Source organism: Manis javanica, chromosome X, assembly GCF_040802235.1.
Source record: "Manis javanica isolate MJ-LG chromosome X, MJ_LKY, whole genome shotgun sequence".
Classification (NCBI taxonomy): Eukaryota; Metazoa; Chordata; class Mammalia; order Pholidota; family Manidae; genus Manis; species Manis javanica.
Window position 1 is genome coordinate 53,339,983 of NC_133174.1, and position 25,878 is coordinate 53,365,860.

General features: G+C 39.5%; 1 protein-coding gene and 1 long non-coding RNA gene across 3 annotated transcripts in view; one reads left to right on the plus strand and one right to left on the minus strand.

The window, feature by feature from the left end:
* Positions 1-549: 549 nt before the first annotated feature.
* On the minus strand, positions 550-25,379 carry VSIG4 (V-set and immunoglobulin domain containing 4). Its single transcript, XM_017651252.3, is given in 9 exon segments — positions 550-1,201; positions 1,203-1,304; positions 1,631-1,652; positions 3,947-4,051; positions 7,378-7,455; positions 8,012-8,074; positions 18,293-18,574; positions 19,303-19,662; positions 25,164-25,379. Coding segments are annotated over 9 exon segments (1,200 nt in total). The 5' UTR covers positions 25,219-25,379; the 3' UTR covers positions 550-1,068.
* The window catches only part of LOC140847325 (uncharacterized), a 37,345-nt gene continuing 12,764 nt past the window's right edge, over positions 1,298-25,878 (plus strand). The window contains exons 1-2 of one of the 2 annotated variants that reach the window (XR_012127292.1): positions 1,298-1,716; positions 5,310-5,492. This is a non-coding gene — a long non-coding RNA (uncharacterized lncRNA). Of the gene's footprint in view, positions 1,717-5,285; positions 5,493-25,878 lie in introns of both variants that reach the window. The other variant, XR_012127293.1, reaches the window with a different exon arrangement.

Genomic DNA, 25,878 nt, shown 5'->3' on the forward strand with positions numbered 1-25,878 from the left:
ACACACACACACACACACACACTCTTATTCCCCATTCCTGCTTGAGGTAAAAGACTTCCTTGCTCTGACCCCAACCCCACAGGAGGAAATGTAGGAAGGGGTCAGGAGATAAAGATGACCTATAAAGAATACAACTACACTAAAGATTTTAGAATTCCAGGAGCTTGGAATCCTTGAGGGTAGTCAACCACACTTTGGAAAGAAGAAGATCCCTTTATCTCTGCATCCATAGTCCCCTGAGACAGAAGAAGAGCTCCTTCTTTTTCAGGTTTCCAACTGACCTGGGCAGAGTCATCTAGGTGGAACTAGAAGGATGGTTGGGAAGGGAATATAAGGCAGTTGAATACTGTTTTACCAAAGATTCATTGTGCTCCAGCTGGGTCCACCTCCGAAGCGAGGTAAGGGTTGCATGGTTGGGAAGGAGAAAGACCAAAAAAAAAAAAAAAAAACAGAGGTACTATCCATACTTCCAGGGCCCCAACTATTTCAAACCAGTCTCACATTAACCACTGTTTACAGGTCCTTAAGAGAATACCAATTTTACCAAGGTTGCTATCATGATTAAATATTTATTGAGTGCCCCAAAAATATCAGAGCACTAGACTCACAGTGCATAAGCAGAATTTAATCCTGGCTTGTAACATGGGATCTGAATTAAAAGCTACCTAACCCTGGAGAAAGGGAAGTGATCCTGGACACAACTGGTCACTTGAGCTGGCAGAAATGAGCTTCCCTCTGGTCTTTGTGGCAAGAGGCCAAAGTTGAGTTGTGTCTGGAAGCATGATGACCAAGTTCTAGGGCTATGGGCACTTCCCTCTGGTGTTTGAAGACAAGCATCAGAAGCCCCAGGTGAGGATGCTAGAAGGGCCTAAGCCTGACCTAGCAGCATGCTTGCTTGAGGTGCATATGGCAACTTCTAGACAAAACCAGTCACTTCTAGGAATCCCAGTGTTGGCAAAGAAGACATGTTGGGCTATCCAAGAAGAGAGATAGCAGGAAAGGGGGCCATGCAGAAGGCAAGGGCTGAATAGCAATTATGTCAGCAGACTCTGTCCTAGTAGGGCATTTTTAACAGACAGTCTTGCCCTCAGCAGACAGATGCTCATGATCTTGGGGAACTGTGTGCAGCAGGCAAGCGTAGTCACCGTTGATCTGGGTGATGATCTTGTAATCCTGGCCCAGGCAATTCTCATCAGAGTAGGTTGCCCAGAGTCTGGGAAGCTGGCTCTTCACTGGAGCAGCCACTTGTGTAGATGGCCACCCTCATGGTTTCACCAGAGTTGCTGGCCTCCCTGGCATGCACCCTGTTACCCAAGATCCCACCATCTGTGAGGAAGAACTTGAGGCTGGGAACCCGGTTCCCCATCCTTCTGCCCCAATTCTTGTCAGCTGACCCTCAGGCACTTGTCACCTAGGGATTCTGGGAACAGACGGCTGGTGGATTTGAATTATCCTGGGTGTTTTTATCCAGGACAGAATCTCAAGTGGTGTTTCAGAGAGGAAGGAAAGCTGTGCCCTGACCTTGAAGGTCTCTGGGTTTAGGATTAGGTTTTTATGAAACCAATTTTCCTCCATGCCAATGACCAACAGAATGGAGGGTCAGAATATGGAAGAGGAGAAGATGTCTTACCTGGCCACTTCATAGGCATGCTCTAGAAAAGAAGGAGGAATCAGGTCAGAAGTTTCCAAGCATGGACCCTGGATACCAGTCAAAAGGTAAGGGAAGGGGACACTGTGAGAAGGATCTCAATATCTCTCAGCTTTTCAAAACCTGGGAGGCATTAGGAAGATGATTGAAACACAGAGATGCAGATTTTTCAGGGAAAAGAAGAGGAAGCTCACTTGGTCACTATTCCCTTTGGCTCTGACTCAGAACATTAGTCTGGAACAATTACTTTGTGTGGTTGAGGGAGGGACACTGGAACTGGACCTACTTCCCACCCAACAATCTTGCCAAAAATCCCTAAGGACTCCTTGTGAGAAAGTTGGCAGCCAGGCCAGAGCCCAGGAAGAAGGGGCTGAATTAGTCTGATGTCAGGAGCAATGGCCTAAGCCATCCAAAATGCATTTATCCCCACCATGCCCAGGAGAGGTTCTGGAATAAGTCACCATTGTCCCCTGGTGTCTGTGGAGAAGTATCTACATTCCATGCAGTCTTAAAGTCTCTAGAGCCTGGTACAGAGATGGATGTCTCTTGATTCTGTCCTCTAGGGCTTACAGTCTTTCAGTGATGTAACTGGGAATGCATGCATTAAAGCAGCATATAATTATCAAATTACTATGTTGTACATCTGAAACCAATGTAATATTGTACATCAGCTATATTCCAATAAAAAAGAAAACACACAACAAAGCAAACGTCACATGCCTCAGGTCTTCTGCCCTGTGATAGACCCCTACATTTCCATATCTTGCCTCCCCCGTTGGCCTGGTAGCTTCCATACTGCAGTGGTTGTATCTTTTTTGTTTTTATATGCCTAGTGCCTGGCACACACTAGGCATTCAGTAACTATGTGTTAAATTGCACTGATGCTCTGAGGCTATCTACCTTATAGAGAGGTAGAAAACAGGAATTCTGGGAAGGAAAAAAAAGCATTGAGGTATGAGGTGTATGGCTTATTTGCCTGTTTAACTCCTTTTAAATGAAAACAGGTTTAAAGGAGTGGTGGGGGTTGAGAAGATAGGCTTTAGCCACATTGCAGAGGACTTTGAATGGAATGCTACATTTTGACCTATCTATCATCAGGGCCATGAGAAGCCCTGAAAGGGCTTAGAGAAACAATTTTATATGGTTATAGTTTATACCATAAACTTGAGACTGTGATGAGTGTTTTCCTTTTAGTAGTCTTGGGATTTGAGACATCTTGGGACTTTAGACATCTCCACAGTTTAACCTCATGGAACATAGTCATGCTAACTGGCCAAGACCAGAGCTTATACTTGGCACCAAAAGAAAGAGACATTAAGGCTCCCTTTCTTCTTTGGTTGGAGAGACCAAAGGTGGAAACCAGGCTATTTGGGAATAGGAGCTGCTACAGAGAAAGATACACTAACATTGGGTAAAATGTCTAGTGCAGCAGACATTGAGGTTTATCTAGACTTTACTTAGAAATCAACTTCCAATTTCTCCTTTTCCTCCTCTGTTGGCTCACAATTGTTATATAGCCACAACAACTGCACCTTCATCTTATAACTCCTCTGCTTAAAAATGTTTCATGACATTTAGTGTCTTTGCAAAGCCTAGAAGAGAAAGTTCCAGTCCCATAACCTGTCATGCAAGACCCTCTATAATCAGGAATGAACTTTCTTTTCCCATATTTCCCCCATTGTTCAGCTACATGATGTTTTTTTTTTTTTATTGGCGACCATACTCACAGTCATCTTTTAAACCTTTGTACCTTTTCTCACCTAGTTCCCCCTTTCTGGAATACTGCTCCCTTCCAAATTGTTTTTATCAATCAAGCCCTGGTTAAGTTCCACCTCCTTTTGAAAGTCCCTGCTAATTACTCCAGCCCTAGTGGACTCTCCTCTCCTGGATCACTTAAGCATTGATTGTCTTCTCTTGGCTTTGAGTCTATAGCCTTTATTGCTAAGTATTGTTATTGATAAACTCCATGCTTCTACCCTGAATACCCTAAATACATGGTAAACAACTTTAGATCAACTCTTGTAAGCAACTTTGTGACTTCTGCTTTTCTTGCATCCTCATTAGATAATCTCTTATAAGGATGGCTGTGCTAGGCTGGGTACCAAAAATTTGTGAATTAACTTCCATAAATTTTATTGTCATTGTTGGTTTGCAAATCTGTCTCCATGCACCCCATATTCAATCCTAAACTAGGCTGGGAGCTTTTAAAGTGTCTAACACAGTGCCTGATGCAGAGTTTATGCCCAACTATACTGTCAGAATGAATGAATGAACATGAGCCACCCACTCATCACTCACCTTGTTGGGATGTCTTCCGACACAGCAAGATATAAGCCTTAACGAAGACCACCATAAAGCACAGGGAGATAATGAGAATGATGGCAAAGATAGGCAGACCCTTTCCTAGGAGGCAAAACAATACCAAGTAGTACCTGTTTGAAAATGAGTCCAGAAACAGAGACTTCAGGTTCAGCTCAGGCCAACTCACAACTCTTTCTTTTCCATTTTCCAACTTCTCATAACCTTCTTAGCTAGCCATAGAGACCAACAAAACCCCAGGCCCATGAGAAATACTTGAGAAAGGCGAGTGACTATGCACATAAACAAGTTCTTCCAGAACCACAAGTTGATGGCTGATTGGCCTGGGAACTGGAACCAGTCCTCCATGCTTTCCCAAAGGGTATTCACCTTCTCTTAGAGTATCCTGATATCCCAGCTTCACAAAAATTCTACCTTATTGAGATTCTGGTCAGTTACTTCTTGCCACAAAGAGTCTTTCCTTTACACTTCATGGCTAAGTACCCAGGTTTCTTTTCCTCAAAACATATTTCCACTGTCTTCTGGATTACTTATGCCAATCATGTCTACAACCTGAAGGAAACTACTGGACTAGGATTCCAGTCCTGGATCTATTATTTACTTGCTTTGTGACTGTGACAGGCCAAATAATAATCCTCCAAAGATGTTGACGTCTAAACCCCAAGAACCTGTGGGTATGTTAGTTTACACTATAAGGAGGAATTAAGGTTGCAGATAGATTTAAAGTTGCTAATTAGCTGACATTGAGATGGGGAGATTATCTTGAATTACCTGAGTGGACTCAACGTAATCACAAGGGTCTTTTACAAATAAAAGAGGGAAATAGAAGAGGAGATCAGAGACAGATTTGAATACTAAACACTGCTAGTTTTGCAACTGGTGGAAGGGAGCCAAGAGCCAAAGAATGTGGCTAGCCTCTAGAAGCTGGAAAAGGCACAGAAACTGTTTCTCTTCTAAAGCCTCCAGAAAGAACACAGCCCTGCTGATATCTTGATTTTAGCCCAGTGTGTCAGACTTCTGATATCCAGAAGTGTAGGATAATACTTTTTTGTTATTTTAAGGTATGCATTTGGGGTAATTTTTATAGCAGTCATAGAAAAATAAACAGAAAAGTCAAATTCTTGACTAGACCTTCATTTCCCCTTACATTCAATGCAAAGATTAGATATTATTAACGCACCTGTAGTTAACAATATTTTGAATCTAGGGGTTGAGATCAAGGTATAGGGAGGGGTAGGGAAAATAATTTCATTGTTCTTAGGATTTGCTGTTGTACCTGGCTTTGTTTTTACAAGATCTCCCAAATATTCTGTCCTAGAAATTTGTTATTTGTGGTCCTCAGAGCTCTGGTTGCAGATGAGAGAATCCAAGATATAGAAAAAAGGATTAAAGATGGTGGCGCGAGAACAGAGACAGAGATTTCCTCCTAAAACTGGATACAATTAGAAAATATAGTTGGTGCAACTAATCTTGAGAGAGCAACAGGAAAGAGGACGGAGCCAGACTGCATACCTCACCGAACAGGGTAATGTACCAGAGCTGTGGCTCCGCGGGACCCAAGCCCTTCCCCAACCCTAGCTCACGGGTGGGAGGAAGAGAAACTGAACAGGGAGGGAGTGGAAGGCTTGGGACTGCTGAATACCTAGCTCCCAAGATCTGCACTGGGAGCACAAACCTACATTTCATGGTGCTTTCATCATACTCTTCTGATTACAGGGTTGGAAAGTTGGGACAGGTGGATTTCCTGGAAAGACTGGGATTCCAGCTGCTTCTGGAAAGCAGGGATCCATAAGCTTTGGGATAAAAGCTTATACCTGTGTGCTCGACCCACTGGTTCAGGCAGTGGAGACAGGCACAGCAGCCGGGAAGCAGGGAACAGCTCTTTCCTCCCCCCAGGCACCAATACCGCTCCCCTGCAACCCCCATTATTGCTTCAGGGGCTGAATAGAGCTTCTGGACACTAGAGGGTGCCATATACAAATATGAAATGCCAAAGAAACCTGGTCGAGAGTAAAATTATTAATACACATACTGAGAAAGTTTTAAATAATATGGACCTCGTGACTCTTCCTGAAAGGGAGTTCAAAATAAAAATCATCAACATTCTAATGGAGGTACAGAAAGACATCCAAGAACTCAGTAATGAATTCAGGTCAGAGATCCAATCATTGAAGAACACAATGGAGGGTATTAAAAGCAGGTTGGATACCGTGGAGGAGATGATAAAATGAAACAGAAACTAGGGAAGAGGAATACAAAGAAGCTGAGGCACAGAGAGATAAAAAAAGAGAGAATCCAAGATATAAACTGATACAGATCAAGGGAAGATTTCACTTTGGAAGGTGTCAAGTAGTGAAAAACTTGATGGGGGATATAGGGCATAGACCTAATGTCTGAGAATTTCCATTCCTTCCAGGGTTATCTTTTCATTTTCCCAAACCAACTCTCCAAGAGGTATCTGATAACCTCCTTTTTCCCACTGTATGTTTGCCCAGGGAGATGAATGAAATTATGAAAGCCTTCAAGCCAAAGGTGGCATATAAAACAGGTTTGAGCTATTCCCAGAGAAAGCCAAAAATCTATGCAGCCAGGAAGGGAGAAGTGGAGGGGGGTATTAAGAAGTCCACCATCAATGATACACAGGCAGAGAATGAGACCAGAAGTGATAGTTATCAAACTATTTGGCACCAACCAATCAAAACAGATGCCTACCATAGACCTGAAGTCTTATAGGTCCCATGGTATACTAAGTATCAATACTTTTGTTGCAGGGCTGTGGGACATTCTGGACAGTTTTGAAGAAAGGGAAGCCCAGATGATAATGAAGAAAATCAGTAGTTAAGGGAAGCATCTAATTATCAATGACTTTAAAAATATTTCCTTACTTTAACAATCAATGCAATCAGATCAGTGCATACCAGCTGATTATCATCTCCAGTAAAACAGAAAAGAGCTTCTCTTTGGGGTTTGGATCTATGAGACTGTGACTTAGGAATCCTTGAAACCTCAGCAGAATCAAAAATCAGCTGCAAGTTGCTTGGTGAGCTCTGGTGAAGAGCTCAAGTAATGAGACCCTGGCATTACCATGATTCAGTGTCCATCTCCCTAGGAAAGCTGGCTGAACTCATGGTCCCATTCCCATTATAAAAGTATATTACTATAGTAACAAAGAACCAGCTAAGAATACATCTAAACTAACCCCTCTATGGCTTTACTCATCCTTTGATCTGTATCTATCTCTTTCCATCCTACCCATTCCAACCATCTTCAGGGCCTTTGACCATTGCTTGGCACTTAACAGGTAATGGTTTTCAGAATTGAATGCCATAGAACAGTGTATATATTGGGAAATTTCATTTGTAAAGTTCATAGTCAAGAAGGAAAGATTGAAGTCCTAATATTGACCTTACCTGGTCCAGCACTGGTCTTCCCAGCATAGCTATCGACTTCAGTAGTCCAGCCCCAGGATGGTTTCACTGTGGATATTACTATGACAACAGGACATTAGGATCAGAGACCTCTCTTCCATCCAAGAGCTGTGGAGTGGATGGTGGCTGCAATGTTTGGGGTTCTTCTCTGTGTTTCTGTGCTGAGCTTTCCATAACTCTTGGCTATGTCATTGACCGCTAGTACTGTGAGGTGACATATTTTAGTTTCTTACTGTTGGTGGTGGGAAAAGGTTCATATAGGGAAAGCAACATACCCAAAGTCCCACAGCAAGTCAGATTAAAAACAGAACAGAAGTCAGTTTTCTCTTTTCCCACTTTCCCCATGGAAGTATTCTCTCTCTCTCTTTTTTTTTTGCCTGAGAAGTTTTCACAAAGAAGAGTACGTATATTCACAATTCTACTTCATGACCCTTAAATCCTTTTTGTCTTTCTTTTATTTATATTCTTTTATTGCCATGTTATCTCTGAAGAACACAGTGGCCTCTTATGACCCATTATACTCTTCTTCCATATAATGGCATTGGGCCTCCTCCCTTGGCTTCCATGACACCATTTAAAATCTCTACTGCTCTCACAGAATCTAAGTAAAGCTCACCTTCCAAGGAGGACTGCATGGTTGTAGGTGCTTCAGTATTGGTCTTGAGTGGCTTTGTGGAGTCTGCAAAGAAGAGGGAGCACAGTCAAGGTCCCTGGCACCCTTAAGGGTACAATGGAGAGCCCTTGGGAAATTGGGAGATAAGTAAATGCCAGTCAAGCCCATGCCTGAGCCTGTCTAAACATGTTTCTCATGATGCTGGAAAGTTGTGTATTACTTGCTCATCCTTCATGTCATTCTAAGGCATGATTCTTAACTCAGAGATCATAGATCCCCAAGGAATGTAAAACTAGAGTGCAGAACATTTTTCAACTTTGATAAGAAAAGATATTTTGTTTCTACTAACTTCTGAGGAATAACTTCTGAAATTTAGCTATTCATTCTTTTGAGAGGGACTGAGGAAATATCACAAAGAAGGTGACAGTATGTGATGCCAGTGGAAATGGTAATGACCTCTGAATAGTCACCTCTTCACAAAAACAATGAATTAACTGGCAACATTTTCCATAATTGGCTTTTTCTTCAGAATTTGGAAAATTAGCCAAAAGTTTACATCAATCCCAGGAGCATTTATAGAAGAAGAAAATCCCTGTGATCTTAAGAACAACAATTTGTTATGGCATTTTAACTTACTCTAACCTGATCACCTCTTCCATGGCCAGTAGTATCCTTAAAAATAAACCCCATTCCCTATGCTGGATTGAACAGAACAATTTAATTTCCCCAAAATGTGATTATTTGACCTGTGTGGTGGTTCTCTACCTCAAAATGCCATTTTTATTGGTCACCCAGTGGTAAAACTCTCCCCACGGGGAGGGACATCTGTCACACAGCTGCCTAAAGCAATGGATGGCAATTGAGGGAAACAAGCGACTAATGAGAAAAACTTGAAAGGAAAAACTGAGGAATAAAGTGTCCATTGAAATTTGAAAAGCTCTGACACACGCCAAAGAATCTAAAAGGCCACAGACATGCATAGGACTGTGTGTATGATCGGGGAAAACATGAAAAGGTTGTAAGTTCTTACCTCTGGCTAGGTTTAAGGCTCTGTGTCAACAGGAAGTAAAGGCTGTAGCACAGTTATAAATTGGGTGATTGTTGAAGACATATTTCAACAGGCAACGAGCCCTTTAGTAAAAACTGGGAGATTTATTGGTTCCGGATATTTTAAGAAAAGCTCTATCCAATCATTATCTGGCTAATAGGTTAACTGAGTAGAGACTTCAGTGGCTATCCATGACAAAGAAAACAGAAGACTGTACAGAATTAGTTCAGAAAAGTCACTAAAAAAATAGCAACTAATACAACAAGCAGTGCCAACAAGCCCTGGAGAGAGAGAGGGAGAATCAGATTTCCAGAGTTGCCACATCATATTATTTAAAAAGTCCAGTTTTCAGAAAAACACGAGATATGCAAAGAAACCAGAGTATACCTCATAAACAGGTAAAAAACAATTAATGGAAACTGTTCCTGAGGAAGCATAGATGTTTGGACTTACTAGACAAACATTTTAAATAAGTTATTAAAGATATATTTTTAGAAAAGGAAACTACTTTTAAAAAACTAAAAGGATGAGAACAATTCAAACCGAAAGGAGAATATCAATAGACAAACTGTAGAACAGAAATACTGGGGTTTAAAAGTAATAACAGAAAAGAAAAATAAATCACTAGAGGGAAAAAAATTCACTAGAGAAGATTTAAGCAGGCAGAAGAATTAGTAAATGTGAAGATATGACAATTGAAACTAACCAGTTAGAGAAACAGAAAAGGAATTTAATGAAGAAAAATCAACAACACTTCAGAGACACTATTAGTGTACCACCATACATATAATGGAAAAGGGCAGACAGAGCAATTAAAGAAGTAATGTCAAAATATCCCAATTTGATGAAAAACTTTAAATTTCAAATACAAAAGCTCACTGAACTCCATGTAAGAAAGATTTTCTAAAACAATCCATACCTAGACACATACTCAAAAGCCAAAGCCAAAGAGGGAATATTGAAAGCAGCAAGAGAGAAGCAATTTATCATGCACAAGGAATTCTCAATAAAATTAATGACAGATTTCTCATTGGAAAAAATGGAGGCCATAAGGCATTGGGACACATATTCAAAGTACTGAAAGAAAATTTCTATCAATCAAGAATTTCGTATTTTGCAAAACTGCCCTTCAAAAATCAACGAGGTATTAAAACATTCCAAGGTAAACAATAACTAGGAGAGCTTATCACCAGCAGATCTGCCCTGCGAGAAATCCTAAGGGAGGGGTATTTGTTGTGCTGAAATGAAAGGATAGTAGCTTGATAGATAGTAACTTGGATCATCATGAAAAAATAAAGCACCAGTAAAGATAACTAAATAAGTAAATATAAAGAGAGTATAAATGTATTTTTGTTTGTAACTCTTTTTTTACTGATTTAAAAGACAACTACATAAAGCAATAATTATAAATCTATGTTGATGTGATTATATTGTATAAAGATGTAATTTGTTACAATAATAGCATAAAGGAGGAACAGAGCTATTTAGAAACAAAGTTTTTAAATACTATTAAAATTAAGTTGGTGTGATTCCAAACTAGACTATAGTAAACAAGGAATTAATGGTAATCTTAGTTACTATAGGACAACCACCAAGAAAATAACTTAAAATATATAGTAGAAGAAACAATCAAATAATTACTTGTTACACTAGATAATACCTATTTAACACCTCAGACAGCAGGAATGAAGCAACAGAGGGATAAGAAGGACAAGCTATATTGAAAACCAATAGCAATTTGGCAGATATAAATGCTACCTTATCAGCAATTACATTAAATGTAGATAGATTGAACTGAATTCTCAAATTTAAAGACAGAGATTGGGAGAATGGATAACAAAACACAATCTAATTACATGCTATGTATATTTAGGATTCAAAGACACAAATGGTTTGAAAGTTAAAGGACCGAAAAAGATACACCATGCAAATAGTAATCTAAATGAATCCAGAGTATCTATACTAATATCCAATAAAATAGACTTAAAGAGAAAAATTATTATTAGACAAAGAAGGACATTTTATTATTTTAAAGTGTCAATCTATCCAGAACACACTACAATTATAAACACATATGCTCTTAACAACAGAGCCCTGAAATACATGAAGCAAAAGCTGAGAGAATCTTAGGGAGAAATAGACAATTCAACAATGATTGTTTGAGGCTCCAATACTCCAGTTTCAATTATGGATAAAACAACTAGATAAAAGATCAGCAGGGAAATTGAAAATTCCAACAACACTGTTAACCAAATGGACCTAGCAGACATGTACATAACACTCCACAAAACAAGAGCAGTACAAACATCCTTCTCAAGTACATATGGAACATTATCCAGAACAAACCATATGTTAGGCCATAAAATACATCTCAGTAAGTTTGAAACAATTGAAATAATGGAAAGTATGTTCTAGAACCACAATGTAATAAAATTAGAAATAAAAAACAGAATGAAATTAGGCAAATTCACAAATATGTGGAAATGAAACAACACACTCCTAAATAACCAATGGGTTAAATAAGAAATCATTAGGAAATTATAAAATACTTTGAAATGAATGAAAATGAAAACAAAGCATACCAAAACTTATTGGAGGCAGTGAAAGCAATGCTCAGGAGGAAATAATTGCTATAAATATCTACATTAAAAAATAAGAAAGATCTCAAGTCAATAACCTAATTTTCCACCATAGAAAGAAATCTAGAAAGAGAGGAGCAAACTAAACAGAAAAAAAAAGCAGAAAGAAGAAAATAAAGATTTAGTACAGATAAATGAAATAGAAATAGAAATCAATAGAGAAAAAACCCACAAAATTTGGTTATCAGAAAAGATCAACATAATTGACAGGTCTTTAGCTAAAGCAACCTAAAAAAATGAAGGAATAAAGTTACTAAAGTCTATAGTGAAAGAAGGAACATTCCTACTAAACTTGTAGAAATAAAAAAAATTATAAGGTAATACCATGATCAACTATAAGATGTGAATTAGCTAAGATACAAAAGACAAATTTCAGAAATTCACAAACTGCTGGAACTGAAAAAAATAGAAAACCTGAATAGGTAGAACTTTAACAGGCAAATTGATTGGACTGTTAATCAATCAACTTCCTATAAAAGTAAAGGATAGGGCCAGATGGCTTCACTGGTGGCTTCTGCCAAAGGTTTAGAGAAAATTAATGCCAATTCTTCACTAATTGTTTAAAAAATAAGTAAGGTGCACTGCTCAACTTATGAGACCATATTACCCTTGTACAAAATCCGAAAAAAAATCAAAAGACAATAAAACTAAGAACAAATAACCCTTATAAATATAGATGTAAAACTAATTAACAAAATAGTTAGCATACCAAATCTAGCAGCAAATTAAGAGGATTATTCACTATGACCAAGTGGGGTTTATCCCAGAAATGCAAGATTAGCTCAACATATGAAAATAAGTCCATGTAACTCTACTAATAGAATAAAGGAGAAAAAAACACATGGTCATGTTAATTGACAGAAAATTCTCTTGACACAGTCCAACACTCTTTCATTATAAAAACACTTGACAACTAGAAAGAGAGGTGAGCTTTCTCAACCTGATAAAGTGCATCTACAAAAAACTCACAGATAACATCATACTTTATAGTGAAAGACTGAATGCTTTTCTGGTAAGAACATAAACAAGACAATTATTATGGCTATTCTCACCATGCCTATTTGCCACTGTGCAGTAGGTACTGGTCAGGGGAATTATGCCAGAAAAATAAATAAAAAGGCATCCAGATTTGAAAGGAAGAAGGAAAATTATTTCTATCTTCAGGTGACTTAGTCTTATATAGAATATCCTAAAGAACCTACAAAACAATGATTAGAGCTAATAAATGACTTTAACAAGGTTGCTGGATATAAGATTAATAGACAAATAACAGTTATATTTCTGTACACAAGCAATGAAGAATCCAAAAATGAAATTAAGGAAACAATCCTATTATACCAGCATCAAAGTAATAAAATATTTAAAACAAATTTAACTTTAGAAGTGCAAGACTTGTACACTGAAAACTACAAGATATTGTTGAAAGAAGACTTAAATAACCGGAAAGACATTGGATGTCCATGGATTGAAAGACTTAGTATCATTCAGATGGCAATAGTGTCCAAAGTATATAAAGATACAATTCAATCATTACCAAAATCTCAATGACCTATTTGAAGAAATGGAAAATTTAATCCTAAATAGATCAGTATGGATCCATATGGAATTGCAAAGGATCCTGAATAGCCAAAATAATCTTGAAAAAGAAAAACAAAATTGGAGGACTCATACTTACCAATTTAAAAACTAATTACAAAGCTACAGAAATCAAAACACTGTGTTACTGATATAAATATATACATATAGATCAGCGTAGTACAATTCAGAATCCAGCAATACATTTGTATATATTTGGTCATTTGATATTTGACAAAGCTGCCAAGACCATTCAGTGGGAAAGCATAGTTTCTTCAACTAATGATTCTGGGACAACTGGATAGCAAGGGAATGAAATTTGGCCCACATACAAAAATTAACTCAAAATGGATCAAAGACCTCAACATAAGCGCTAAAACTATAAAACCCTTAAAAGAAAACATAGGGGTACGTGTTCATGATCTTGAGCTTGGTAATGGATTCTTAGATATGACAGCAAAGGTTTAAGTATCAAAGGGAAAAAATAGATATGTTGGACTTCATTAAAATTTTTTAAAAATTGTGTATCAAAGGACACTATCAAGAAAGTGAAAGGCAACCAACAGAATGGGAGAATATATTTTCAAATAGTATATCTGAATATGGTCTAGTATTCAGAATATATAAAGAATTCTTACAAATCAACAATTAAAAGGCAAACCACCAAATTCTAAAAAGTGCAAATTTCCACTTATAAAATAAGTAAGACACAGGGATACAATGAACAGCATAGAGAATATAGTTAATAATATGTAACAACTTTGTGTGGTGACAGATGGTAGCTAGATTTATGGTAGTGATCACTTCACAATGTGTAAAATATTAAATCAGTGTTTGTTTTATACCTGAAACTAATATGATATTGCATGTCAACTATGATTCAGTAAAAAATATGTGCAAAGTATCTGAATAAGCAGTTCTCCAAAGAAGGCAACAAATGGCTGATATGCAAATGAAAAGATACTAACATCATTAGTCGTTAAGGACATGCAAATTGTAACCATAATTAGTTACCACTTCATACCTACTAAGTTTGCTATAATAAAAAATAAAAAATAACAAGTTGGTGAGAATGTGAAGAAACTGCCACCCTCATACATTGCTGGTGAGAGTTTAAAATAGTGTAGCCACTTTAGGAAAGAGTTTGGCAGTTACTCAAAAAGTTAAACAAAGAGTGACTGTGTGACTCAGCAATTACATTATTAGTCATATAGTTAAAAGAATTTAACAAAAATGTCCACATGAAAATGTTTATATGATTGCTTATAGTAGTGTTATTCATAGAGGCCAAAAAGTAGAAATAACCCAAATGCCCATCAGCTGATGAATCGTAATAATATGTGTTAAATCCATCCAATGGAATATAATTTGGCAATAAATATAATAAACTACTGGTACATGTTACAGCGTGGATAAACTGAAAACATGCTAAGCGAAAGAAGCCAGATGTAAAAAGGCAGATATTACATGGTTCAATTTATGTGAAATACACAGAATAGGTAAATACACAAAGACAGAAAACAGATTAATGAATTTCAGGGGCTAGAGGAATGGGCAATGGGAGTGATGACTTAGTGGTTATGGGGTTGCCTTTTGGGGTGATTAAGATATTCTGAAATTAGATAGTGGTAATGGTTGCATGACCATCTGAACTACTGCATTGTATATTTTAATATGTTACATTTTTTAGTATATGAGGTATATCACAATAATAAAATATTTCACCAAAAGGTTGATGGAATTTCTTTAGGCTAAAAGGGAGGAAGAACATTGCAGGCAGAGGGAACAGCATTTTATATTTCAGGTGTGAAGAGAGATGTTAGAAGATAAGGTTGGATAAGAAGGCTGGATATAGATCAAGAAAGTTTAGGCTTTGTTCTTTGGTAGAAGGGTTCATGGTAAGAGAAAGTTTCTGAAGAAGGAAGTAAACACTTAACCGATCTAAATTTTGGGAAAATAATTCTAACAACAGTGTGGTGGGGTTTTTAAAGGTGAGGGAGTGGCATATTTTCTCTGTTCATTGACAAATATTCATTAAGTACCTCCATTGTGCCAGGTAGTTTGCTGGACCAGTCATCGATTTTATACCTGGTGACATAAAATAGAAACTCAATAAATGCTAAGTAAGTTGCTGTTTTGGTGAGGATGAATGGACATTGGGAGATCATTTAAAAGGTTTTGACATTGTTCAGAAAAAAGATGAAACTATGAGGGTATGGGAAAAGAAAGGAGGAGCTTAATAAGACAGCTGATTCAGTACTTGAATTCTCAGTACTTGGTGATAGTGATGATTATTGGAAAGGTGAAGGAGAAAAAGGAGTCAAAGATATTGAATCTTCTAACAAGTTTGAGAAACAGGTTTTGTGAGTATGAGGTAAGTTTAGTTTTAGACAAGCAAGTTCAGAAATGGAAGTGTCCAGGATAACTAGACATTGGTATCTAGCTCCTAAGAGAGAAATTAGGGGTAAAATGATTGATTTTGTAATCAAAAGTCCAGAGATGATATTTGAAGCCACAAAAGTGAATAAAATCATGTGATGAAATGCTATAGAGATACAGGAATAAAGGAATGAGAACTAAGTCATTGCAAACACTCCTAATCAAGGGTGAATGAAAAGACAGCAAAGGGATCTGAGAAGGATGAGTCAGATAGGTCTTAGGAGAACCATGACTTTTTCAAGTGGTTGAAAAAGCTTTGAGGAGGAAGAATATTCAACAGGATCAACTGCTACAGAGATGCTGAGGAGGATGCATATGAATGGAGAGGTCCTGAGTTTTGGTGATTTAGAGGTCAGTGATGACTACAGTTTACAAAGTTATGCTGTGGTGAATTGGGAGGGACAGCTTGGAAATTACCTTATTCAGAAGGTTGGTAGAGGCTATAGGAGAGAGATGGGGGGCAGAAGGAGAAAAAGATTTAAAAAATTACGTTAGTGATATATATATGTACACTAGGCTCACATATATACATTTGTACATATAAGTTTTCATGCATGCACGCATACTTACATACATATTAGGTTTAGGTAGAGAATGGATAAAGCAGAGAGTTGGAGTAGCTGAAGGTAAGAGCTCAAGTGGAGGGTTCACTGTGGAGAGAAGAAAGGCACATCTTACTCTGAGCCAAGGGGAAATGAGTAAGGAAATGTCAAGGCAGAGAGGGTAGTTGATAGAATTCACATCTGAGGGGGGCCTGGATCTTCTCTGAAAAGAAGGAAGTGACTTCATCTTCTGGGAACAGGGCTGTGAGCCTGAAGTAACATGGAAAATGTTCTGAACAGCTATTATGGAGTGGGACAAAGATAAGCAATTTGATTAACATACAGCATGGGAACAGGCAGTGCATGTCTCAGAGCATGAGATAAAGTGGAGCCAATGCATCTGATTTCTTCCTTTTCTTGTTTTCTTTTTGATGAGCAGAGCTCAGAAGTCCAAGAGTGTGAACAAAGACACCATCCCAGAACTGAAGAACAGTACAGAGGGTAAAGTAAGGGGATGAAGGGCTGAGAGCTATGTAGGTGAGAGATGAAATAGGGGACCAGACTCATGGAATCAGGTTGAGGTGGAGAAGGAACAGAGTGAAGGAAGTCAAGAGAGTAACTTGGCTCAGAGAGCAGGGAAGGGTGGAATACTGAGTACCTTCTCTGAGCTTCAGTTTCCTTATCTATCAGTAGGGGGGCAATGGTAAGCACTATGTAATAGCTTTGTTGCCTGTCAGCATGGGCTGTGATAAGGAATAGATAGGTTGATTGGTTGTGAGCGAATCTTGCCCATATAGGCTAGGAACTAACTCATGAAAGGTGAGAATGTTCAACTGTTCTTTTTATAAGGTATATATTCTTGGATTATCTGTCCATCGCTTGCCCTCTCTGCTTGACAAAATTGTAAGCTTTCAGAGAACTGGGTCAGTGTCAGTATAATTCTCTCAGAGGGAGTCTGCCTTGTTCACCTAAAAATTAAGATAAAAATCTACAGCATACACTTCTGCACTACCACTTAACTTTCCCAGCAAACATAGAAGTCTCAAACCAACATTGGTTTCCAAACCCAAGTGGTGAGAGCCACTTTCCTTATACAGAGCTGTCTTTAGAATACAGTTTTTTTGAGTGTCTCTGAGAATAATTCCCTAAAATCAATTAGTTCCCAACATGTTTTGGGTAATGGCAGGCTTGTTGGGATATGCGTCTTACCTCCCAAGGAGATCTTTTGGAAGGCAATAAGACTCATTTGGACATATCACTGCTGTGCTGCTCATTTAAACCCAAGCCTGCATGTTTTATGTACATAGTCTGTAGTGCTCCCAGGATAATGCTGTAAGAATTAGCCAGACTTTGATTAACCAGGGTTGATTTTCATTGAGACCTCAACCAGAAATGCATTTGGTTCTATGAAGAAGGGGGAAAATTTTAAAGAAACTATGTAGAGATCTGGGCTTTATTTCATAAAGAAAGACCAAACATAATCAAACAACAAAACAACAATAATGGAACCCCACCCTACAAAACAAAAAACAAACAGAAAAAATAAATAAAAAGGATTCCAACAGGTGTCCCAGAGGTAATATAGATTCAACCACAAGAGACAATTAGACTTTAGGAGAAGGCACAAAATCTGAGTGCAAATCTTGACTTGAACTTCCTAACTGAGTCCCTGGGCAAGTAGATTCCCCTTTTCGACACTCAGTTTCCTCTTCTGCTAAATGGCAGTAATGATAACTATTTCATGAGATAGTTGTGATTCAATGAGAAAATGTGTGTCAAGTTCTTGTGCACTGTATCTGGCAAATATGAGGTATGTAGTAAATGCCACTTTTCCCTTTACCATCTTCATCTACTTAGTCTACAACAGGGCAGGTATTGCCTCTAGCCCTATTATCCCCACTACAGAATATTTCTTTGTGATTGTACCACCCCCACTTCCAACCTCCACCAACCTCTCTTCTCTGGAATAAGGGCACTATACCAAGGTATATCTGGTGCAAGGTGGTCTGTTGAGATGCTCACCAGGAGAGAAGTTGCTCACCTTTAACCAAAAACTTCACAGTGTTGCTGTGCTGCTCAGAGCCTACCCGGCCCTTGGCAGTACAGAAATAGAAGCCTGAGTCAGCTACCACTGCATGCTTGAAGAGTAAGGTACTCAAGGCTGCTACTTTTATGGGTTCTTGATTGTTAGTCTGTTCCTTGTACCAGATGTATCTGATGGGAGGAGAACCCTGAGCTTGGCATTGAAGGCTAATCCTCATTCCCTGAGGCACTGTGAAACCATAGCCACTGCCAGTCGTCACTGTGGGTTTGGAAACAGAGACTGCAAAGGGAAGACAAGAGAAGAGGCTCTGAGAAGTTATAAGGATATGGGAACACAAGGCCTAGTCATCCCTACTGCATATAGGGGTACATATATATCTTCAGAGGAAACTAAAGGGACTTCTGACTTGTGAGGGAAGAAAAGAATAGGACAATATAAATAAAAGCAGCATCCTTTGGAAGATTGGGTACTATTTTGTATTACCTGGAGTTCTGGCTTACTGGGAGTTAAAAATCAACTGACTTTCAAAAATAATATAATTTCAAAGGCTTAAATAGTTTTGGGAATATCTGCAGTTTCAGATTACTGGGGCTAAATCATTGTAAAATTGCAAAGCTTATCTTGGCTAACCCCTGCATCCTTTTCCCCAGAGCTTCTCTGTCAGCATCTATCTACTCTCCAATATCCTGATCAGATATACTCATTTTCTATGAGTTTTAAGACACAGTCCAAGAAGGGAAAACAGGCTATGAATATTGAAATTTCTGGGACACGTGAAGGGGTAGAAATTTGAAGGCCAGGAACCTTCCTAATACTTCTAAAATTCTTCCTTGAAAGTGATGACCTTGAGGATCATCTTCCTGTCCTCTTCCTCTGATTAGCAAATATAACTAAATAGAAATTATTTACAGTTGAACAAACTTCTCTGTGTTTCTTGGGTGATCTAGGATTACAGTCTTCTATCAGGTCTTTGCCTATCACTGATGTGTATCCCCACAGTGACTTACGTTTCTGGACAAGGAGCTCAATGATCTTCTCTCTCACTACTTGGTTGCCATCAGGGGTCTGCCACATGACTTCACACATGTAGAGGCTGCGGTCATCCATCTCCAGGGTATTCAGTTGGAGGGACACATCTCCTGGAGCTTTGTGGTTCACATGTAGGCGGCCCCGGTACTTTGCTTGCTGTATATGGTCTCCAGAGGAGTCACGTAGGAAGATAGTGGTGACTGGTTCTGAGCCACGTTGTACCAGCCACTTTACCAAGACTTGGGTGTAGCCTTGCAGAGGACCATAGGTGCAGGGAATATTCACATTCCCTTTCCAAGGCCCTGTCACACTTTCAGGTGCTTCCAGGATGGGATGGCCTGAAGAGAGGGAACAGAGGAAGGAAGCAGACATAGATGGCACACCCAACTGGGAGCTAGGGTGGCAGTGGCAGGTTTCAAAAGGCTTCTGAAAAGCACCCTTCAATTTTCCTTCCATCATGCTTTTAGATTCCCTGTGCCCTTTTGTTCTCTGTCAGCCTTCTCATCAATCACAACCAATTCTCAGAAGGAGAGCCCTTAACATTGGTTAGCTTTCGTGAGTTCTTTTCCTTTCACTGTCTTGCTGTGAGGTGACACGGGGTAAGTTTTCCTTTCACAATGAAGGACCTATTTTCTTCATCTACAATGTAGAGTGCGGATAGAGTGATTTCTAATGATTTTGTAAACTGTGAGTTTGTAAATCAATAAAAATTCTGTAAGTCAATAAAAATACTTCTTTCAACACTTTCCAAAAGAGGTGTTGTAGCAAATGTTGAGCAGTTGGCTTTGGGCTATTTGATTGTAATTATGTACCTGGAGAAATGTGGGTTCTACAGGGCTCAGAAAGGGACATCTGCCCTGCTTATTCCCCATTTTTCACTTAGAAGAGCTCAATGTCCCCAGCCCTAAGTTTTACTCTGTAAGGGAGAAAGGAGACAGGTAAAGGGCAATATTAAGGATGAAACCTTGTGTGAGATGCATTCCTGTTTAACAATATCATTAGTTGTTAAATTTGACAACCACACTTTGTAAGCCTGTTTTTTTTTTCTGATTTCTCTCCTTTGTTTATTTATTTATTTATTTATTTGGTTTTTCTTAATTCTCAGCAAAAGTACATTGGAAAATTCCATCCTGAGGAGGAATGGAGAGGAAAAAGTCTGGAGAGGAAAAGGGTCTGAATTAAATCCTAGGGTTGGCTATGGTATGATGATGGGACCAAGATTGCTACTTTGGTGTTGTGGGGAAGGAAAACCAGGGAGAAAAGATGTAAGTGTTGACAGAGCCATTCCATTAGAAATTTCCATCCATAATCTCACATTTTAAGGATTTTGTGTTTTATTTAACTGGGACCAGGAGTGATGGACTGTATTTTAGATGATGTCTTTATGATATTTCTCCTAGAAGTGTGTGGGAGGGCTCAAAGTATGAGCTATTACTGAATACAAGCATTTCATGTAGCCCAGGATTCCCAGGCTTCAGTCAAGAAGATGGAAGATAGGGTAGGGGCATGATTTCTAGCTCTCAGAATGTATTGCCAGCTATCAGGGCTTCTATTAATGGGGAGACTAAATTCAAGCCTCTGGCCTATGCCCTCACCAGGGTCTCTTAGAACATCACCATAATATTGTGGTTAAGATAAAAGCCTTGAGTAGAAAATAATAGATATGAATCCATGTTGCTAGAGTCACCACATACTCTCTGGGGAGTTTCAGATGGGGCAGGAAGCAGAACTCAGACCCTTGAATGGGAGCACAATAAGGACAGATTTTGGTTTGCCCTAAAATTGAACTTTAATCAGCTGTCTATTGATACAGTAACCTGTTTAGGGCAAGTTCTGAGATTTATTTAGGTCTTGGACAGCATTATCCTTTACGTTCCCTTCCCATTCTAGATGGTTCAGTGCTAATAGACTCTAATGGAAACAAAAGTTCAGTAATTACATATTCCAGCTGGTTGTGAACTTTTATCAAGTGGTGCAGTTCTCTATGCTACTGATACTTCATCCCTCCATGTGGATGGCCCATACACTTGAAAGCACAAACATACCAGCCTTAAACCCCCTGAAAATCATCTGAGCCTTTCAGTTGAATGTACTCTTTTCTGCTAATCTTCCTCCAGCTCTCCCAAATCTCTTTCCCTTTCCCTAAAAAGCATTCTCACATCCTCCTCCTGGACAACAAAGAAGCATTCTGCTGTGAGGCAACAAAAGCCTTTATCAATGTGTATGTGTCTCTTCACTCTGACCTTGGGGGAGCTGCAAGGCCTGGATTGCATTACCCTTCCTGGGAACTTTCTGGGAATTCTCACAGCCTACTCTGGCCTGCCTGGACAGCCAGTCCCAATTTCTCAATCTCAAGAGTCACTTTTGGAAGTAGGAGAAATGTTTTATTAGTAGCATGAATACAGAGCATATGGTAGGCACAGGGAATCTCAAGAAAGAGGGCATTGTACTATTCCTCATCTTCTCTGATTTTCAAAGTGAAGGTAATCTCAATAGCCTTGACTTATACCTTCCAACGATCCCTGTGGTGCTCAGATAGCCTAGAGGAACATTGAGTAGGACATCTAGTAGGATCGGGAGGGTAGTGAAAGACTGCATGAGGTAGTAAGAAGAATAACATCAATCCAACTCCAAGTTTTGCCTTACCATATCTGTGGACCTTGGGTAAATTGCTAAACTCTCTGAGCTGCAGTCATTATCAGCAAAATTGAGGCAGTAGTAAACCTTCCATGGAAGGTTATTGTGAAGTTCAAATGAGTTCATAAGGCATGAAAGCACCTAGCATAAATAGCTGATATTCAGTAGGTGCTTGATAAATGCCAGTCCTATCCCATGTCTCAAGAGAAACTTCTCATATTTGTCTTGATTCTTCTTATTCTATAGAAGTCTTCAGTATGTCCTTTCCAGGGTGGACAGAGTCATTAGACTGGATCATTGTCATTTAATAATGAACTGAAGGAGAAGGTAGTACAAGAGAAAGTAAGGAGCTACCCTTTCCAGTCTGACAGAACTTATCAAATTATGGTAGGTAATAGGCCATTCCTAGGTTGTAGGACAGTCGAGGAGGACACAGTAGCCTGTACTTCCAACAACAGGTCTGGCTTGGCAGCCACTGTGAAATGTTGACCAAATTAAACAATACACCTGACTTTCCTGGAAGATTGGGTAGGGGAACTCCATTTTAGGAAAGTCCCACCTCTTGTGGGGATACTCTGCCCATCATGTATCCATGAACACCACCAAATGGTGAGGTACTTGATACAAGAGGACTTGAGGTATCAGGCAGGATAGAATTTGGAGACTTCTAGAATTGCATAGCTAGAAGGGTTTTTAGAAACTACTTAGTCACATTTCCTCATAGTACACAAGGGCAAGCTGAGGCCCAGAGAGAGATAGATGCTTATCCAAAGTTACATAGCAGTGTTCGAGCTGGGCCTGGAGGCCTGGAATGAAGGCTTTTAGATGCTATACTGCCTTCTTGCCTTATTAAACCATCAGCCACAAATGAAACTATCAACATCCTACCTAGGCATACTTGATATGGTTTAAGAGATGTTATCCTAAGGTTAGATAATAGACCCTGACTGCCTGAAAAAGAATTCTCCCATTTGCCAGCTGCTTCCAGAGAAGCCTTTCCCAGTACTTCAGAGCCTTGCTCTTCTCTACAAGGGAAGGACTGAATTTCCTTCAAATACTGTCTCCCCTCAGGGAAAAAAAAAAACAGAGCTGTGCATTAACTCAAGGGGCTTTGTTGAAAAGGGTTTGATTTGGAAAAGAACACAGTACCATGTGCCACTCTAGTCTTAGGGTTGGACTTAGAAAAGCAAAAGTCTTAGGCCTAAATAATTGCCCTAAAACAAAAGCCTAGTTTTCTGGGTATAGGGCCCTTTATAGGATCCATTCTGGGTCTGTTTTTTAATCTTCCTCCTCCCACCATTACAGAGAGGGTAAGATCTTTCCATGACTCCACACCCCTATGTCTGGCCTTTCTCCCTCTCTTGAGCTACTTCCCGCATAAAGGTTTAGCTTAGGTAAAGATGTTTATAAAATGTTTATGTTTATAAAATGCAAATAATAGGGTTTATTTTTATTATGATTATTCCAACATGTGTTTTAGACCTAACAGCTGATTCTGGCCCCTAGAGGGTTTTTAGAAGTGAAGCTACAGTCCTACAGAGCTGTCCAGCTGTCAGGGCCTTTTGAGGCTAACCAGGCTGATCTCTTCACTGTACTTCTGGGCTGGAGACACAGATCCAGGGAAAGGGATGGTGTTATTGGCCATTCAGTATATCCCTACCTTCAGGTCTCTATTGTAAGACCCTCCACACAAATGGAAGACCTGCTTTCACGTCTAGAGGACCTCACAGGCTGGGAAGGAATGTGTGAGAGTACACATGCATACATATACATGATTTAAATTTAATGTTTGCAAAATGTTCCCTTGAGCCCCAGTCCTGCCTCAACAAGTCCCAGCTCAAACCATGATATTTGGAGAAGATAGAGAAGTATACTCTAAAACATGCTAGAGAATGAAAATACTGTAGCTTTAGAAAGAACACTATTTTTTAAGGAGCATTAACTGCCATTAATGCTCTGTGGCTTTGAGCAAATTCTTTTCTCTCTGAGATGACTTAATTTAGTATCTCTGCTAGCTTTGAGGTTCTAGCAGTGGATGGGTCACAGAGTTCCAGGATAGGGTAGCCTAATCTGAGTTATCTATGGAAAGCTCTGTTCTTTCTGACTACACAAGAGACACCATGAACTCCCATCCAATCTCCAAGTATATGGAACAAACAGAGGTGCAGCAAGAACTCCCTTGCCCTATTTTTTATTTTACTTAACTATTATTCAGGCTTAGTTTCCTAAAAATCTGTTTCAGTTCTCAGGGGTATAAGTGAGGATGGATGAAGACCCAAGGAAATAATGGTATTATGGGATACTCTGACCTCTTTTGGCATATGTGTCTAGCATTATACCTTCAGGAATAGCCCAGAAAATCTGTGCCATGACCATAGGGAAGTTAGTTACCCCAGAAGGTGGTAAAACAAAAAAACAAACAAACCCGTCCCCACCAGTTCCTGTGAATACCAGTCGAAGGAGCTGGGGCTGTTTAGTTTTGAGAATAGGAGTCAAGGGTGCCTATCCTCAGAACTCTAAAGGGTTCTTATAGCATATAGGGAGCATATATGTTCTGTGTGTCTCTAAGAAACAGAGCTGGGGCCTTTGGATGGAAGCCATAGGGAAGTGGATTTAATTTAACACAAGGAAGAACATTCCAGCAGTTGAAGTTGCCCCTAGATAGATTAGATGGTCTGGGAGGTAATGATCTCTCAGTCACTGGAAGTATGTGAACAGATACTCTGAGCACTTGTTTATAACAGTGAAGGGTGGGTCTAGGTTACTTCTAAAGTCCTGTCTAGCTCTTAGACAACATTCCTTCTTTGACGGATGCATATTTTAATGGATATCAAAGCTTAGAAGCAGAAGAGTTAAGGTATAATGGTAGAATTTTAGGTGAAAGATAGAAAATAGAAGAGGGATTTGGGTGACATTAGGCACCTTTTTAATGTCCCTGAGATATGACAAGTACTAGAAAAACATGTGGATGTTTTCTGAGAGAGAAGCATTTACAATGTCTACCCAAATTTACCTCTGGTTCCTTCAGCAGCCTTCTACTTCCTCCCTTCCTTCTGCCCAAAGCTGAGAGAGTCTGCAGCATTGGCTGAGAACACTCATCTACTCAGCAGTAATCAGTTTTCCTCAGTAGGAATTCAGTCCCAATCCCCCAGCCTTTTGCTTGTGCCAGCAGTGGCAACTAGGCCCCCATTTGCTGCCTTACCATAGGTGACCACTGTTAGGTGGTCCAGGAGCAGCAGGCCAAGTAAGAGCCCCATCACAGCCAGAGCCACTTCTGTCCTTTCTTCCAGCCTTCTGTTGTCAAAGAGGCTTGAACTCCTGATGGCTGCCAGTGCCTGTGCCTGCTTCCTTCCCTTTCTTCCCTATATCTTTCTCAGACTGCCAGTGCCATCTCACATTCCTCTTCCTTCCCTATTTCAGCACAAATCGCATGAGCACCCTCTTCCCTCCCCTTCTTGGGGTTGGTGCTTTGAGGGTGAGTGAAGCAATTCTTCCCCTTGCTAGAGTATTGACTTGACTTTCCCTTGAGCCAGTAGGGCTCTCTGGTCTTTGATCTCTTAGGCTGTGTTTGTTTTGGATTTCCTCCATAAGACTCAGAGGTTTGGGAGCGACCTTTGGGATGAGTCTGCTCTCTCCCTCATGGGGGTGTTTTCCTGCCTGGTGGGGTTAGGGAGAAGAGATCAACTTCACTGGCCTATGCAATATCCAGCAATCATACTGTTAACCCCTGCCTGCTCATCCTCTGCACTTGAACAGTGTTGGAGGGTGGGTGCCTGTGGAGTTCACAGTAGAAGAGATTAAATGTATGAAACAGCTTTCTAAACAACAAAGCTTAAATTGGCAAGCCCATGGATAAGGCTGCTATGGGGAATATGTCCCTTTATCTCATTTTGGGAATGCTCTTTGAATCACTTTCT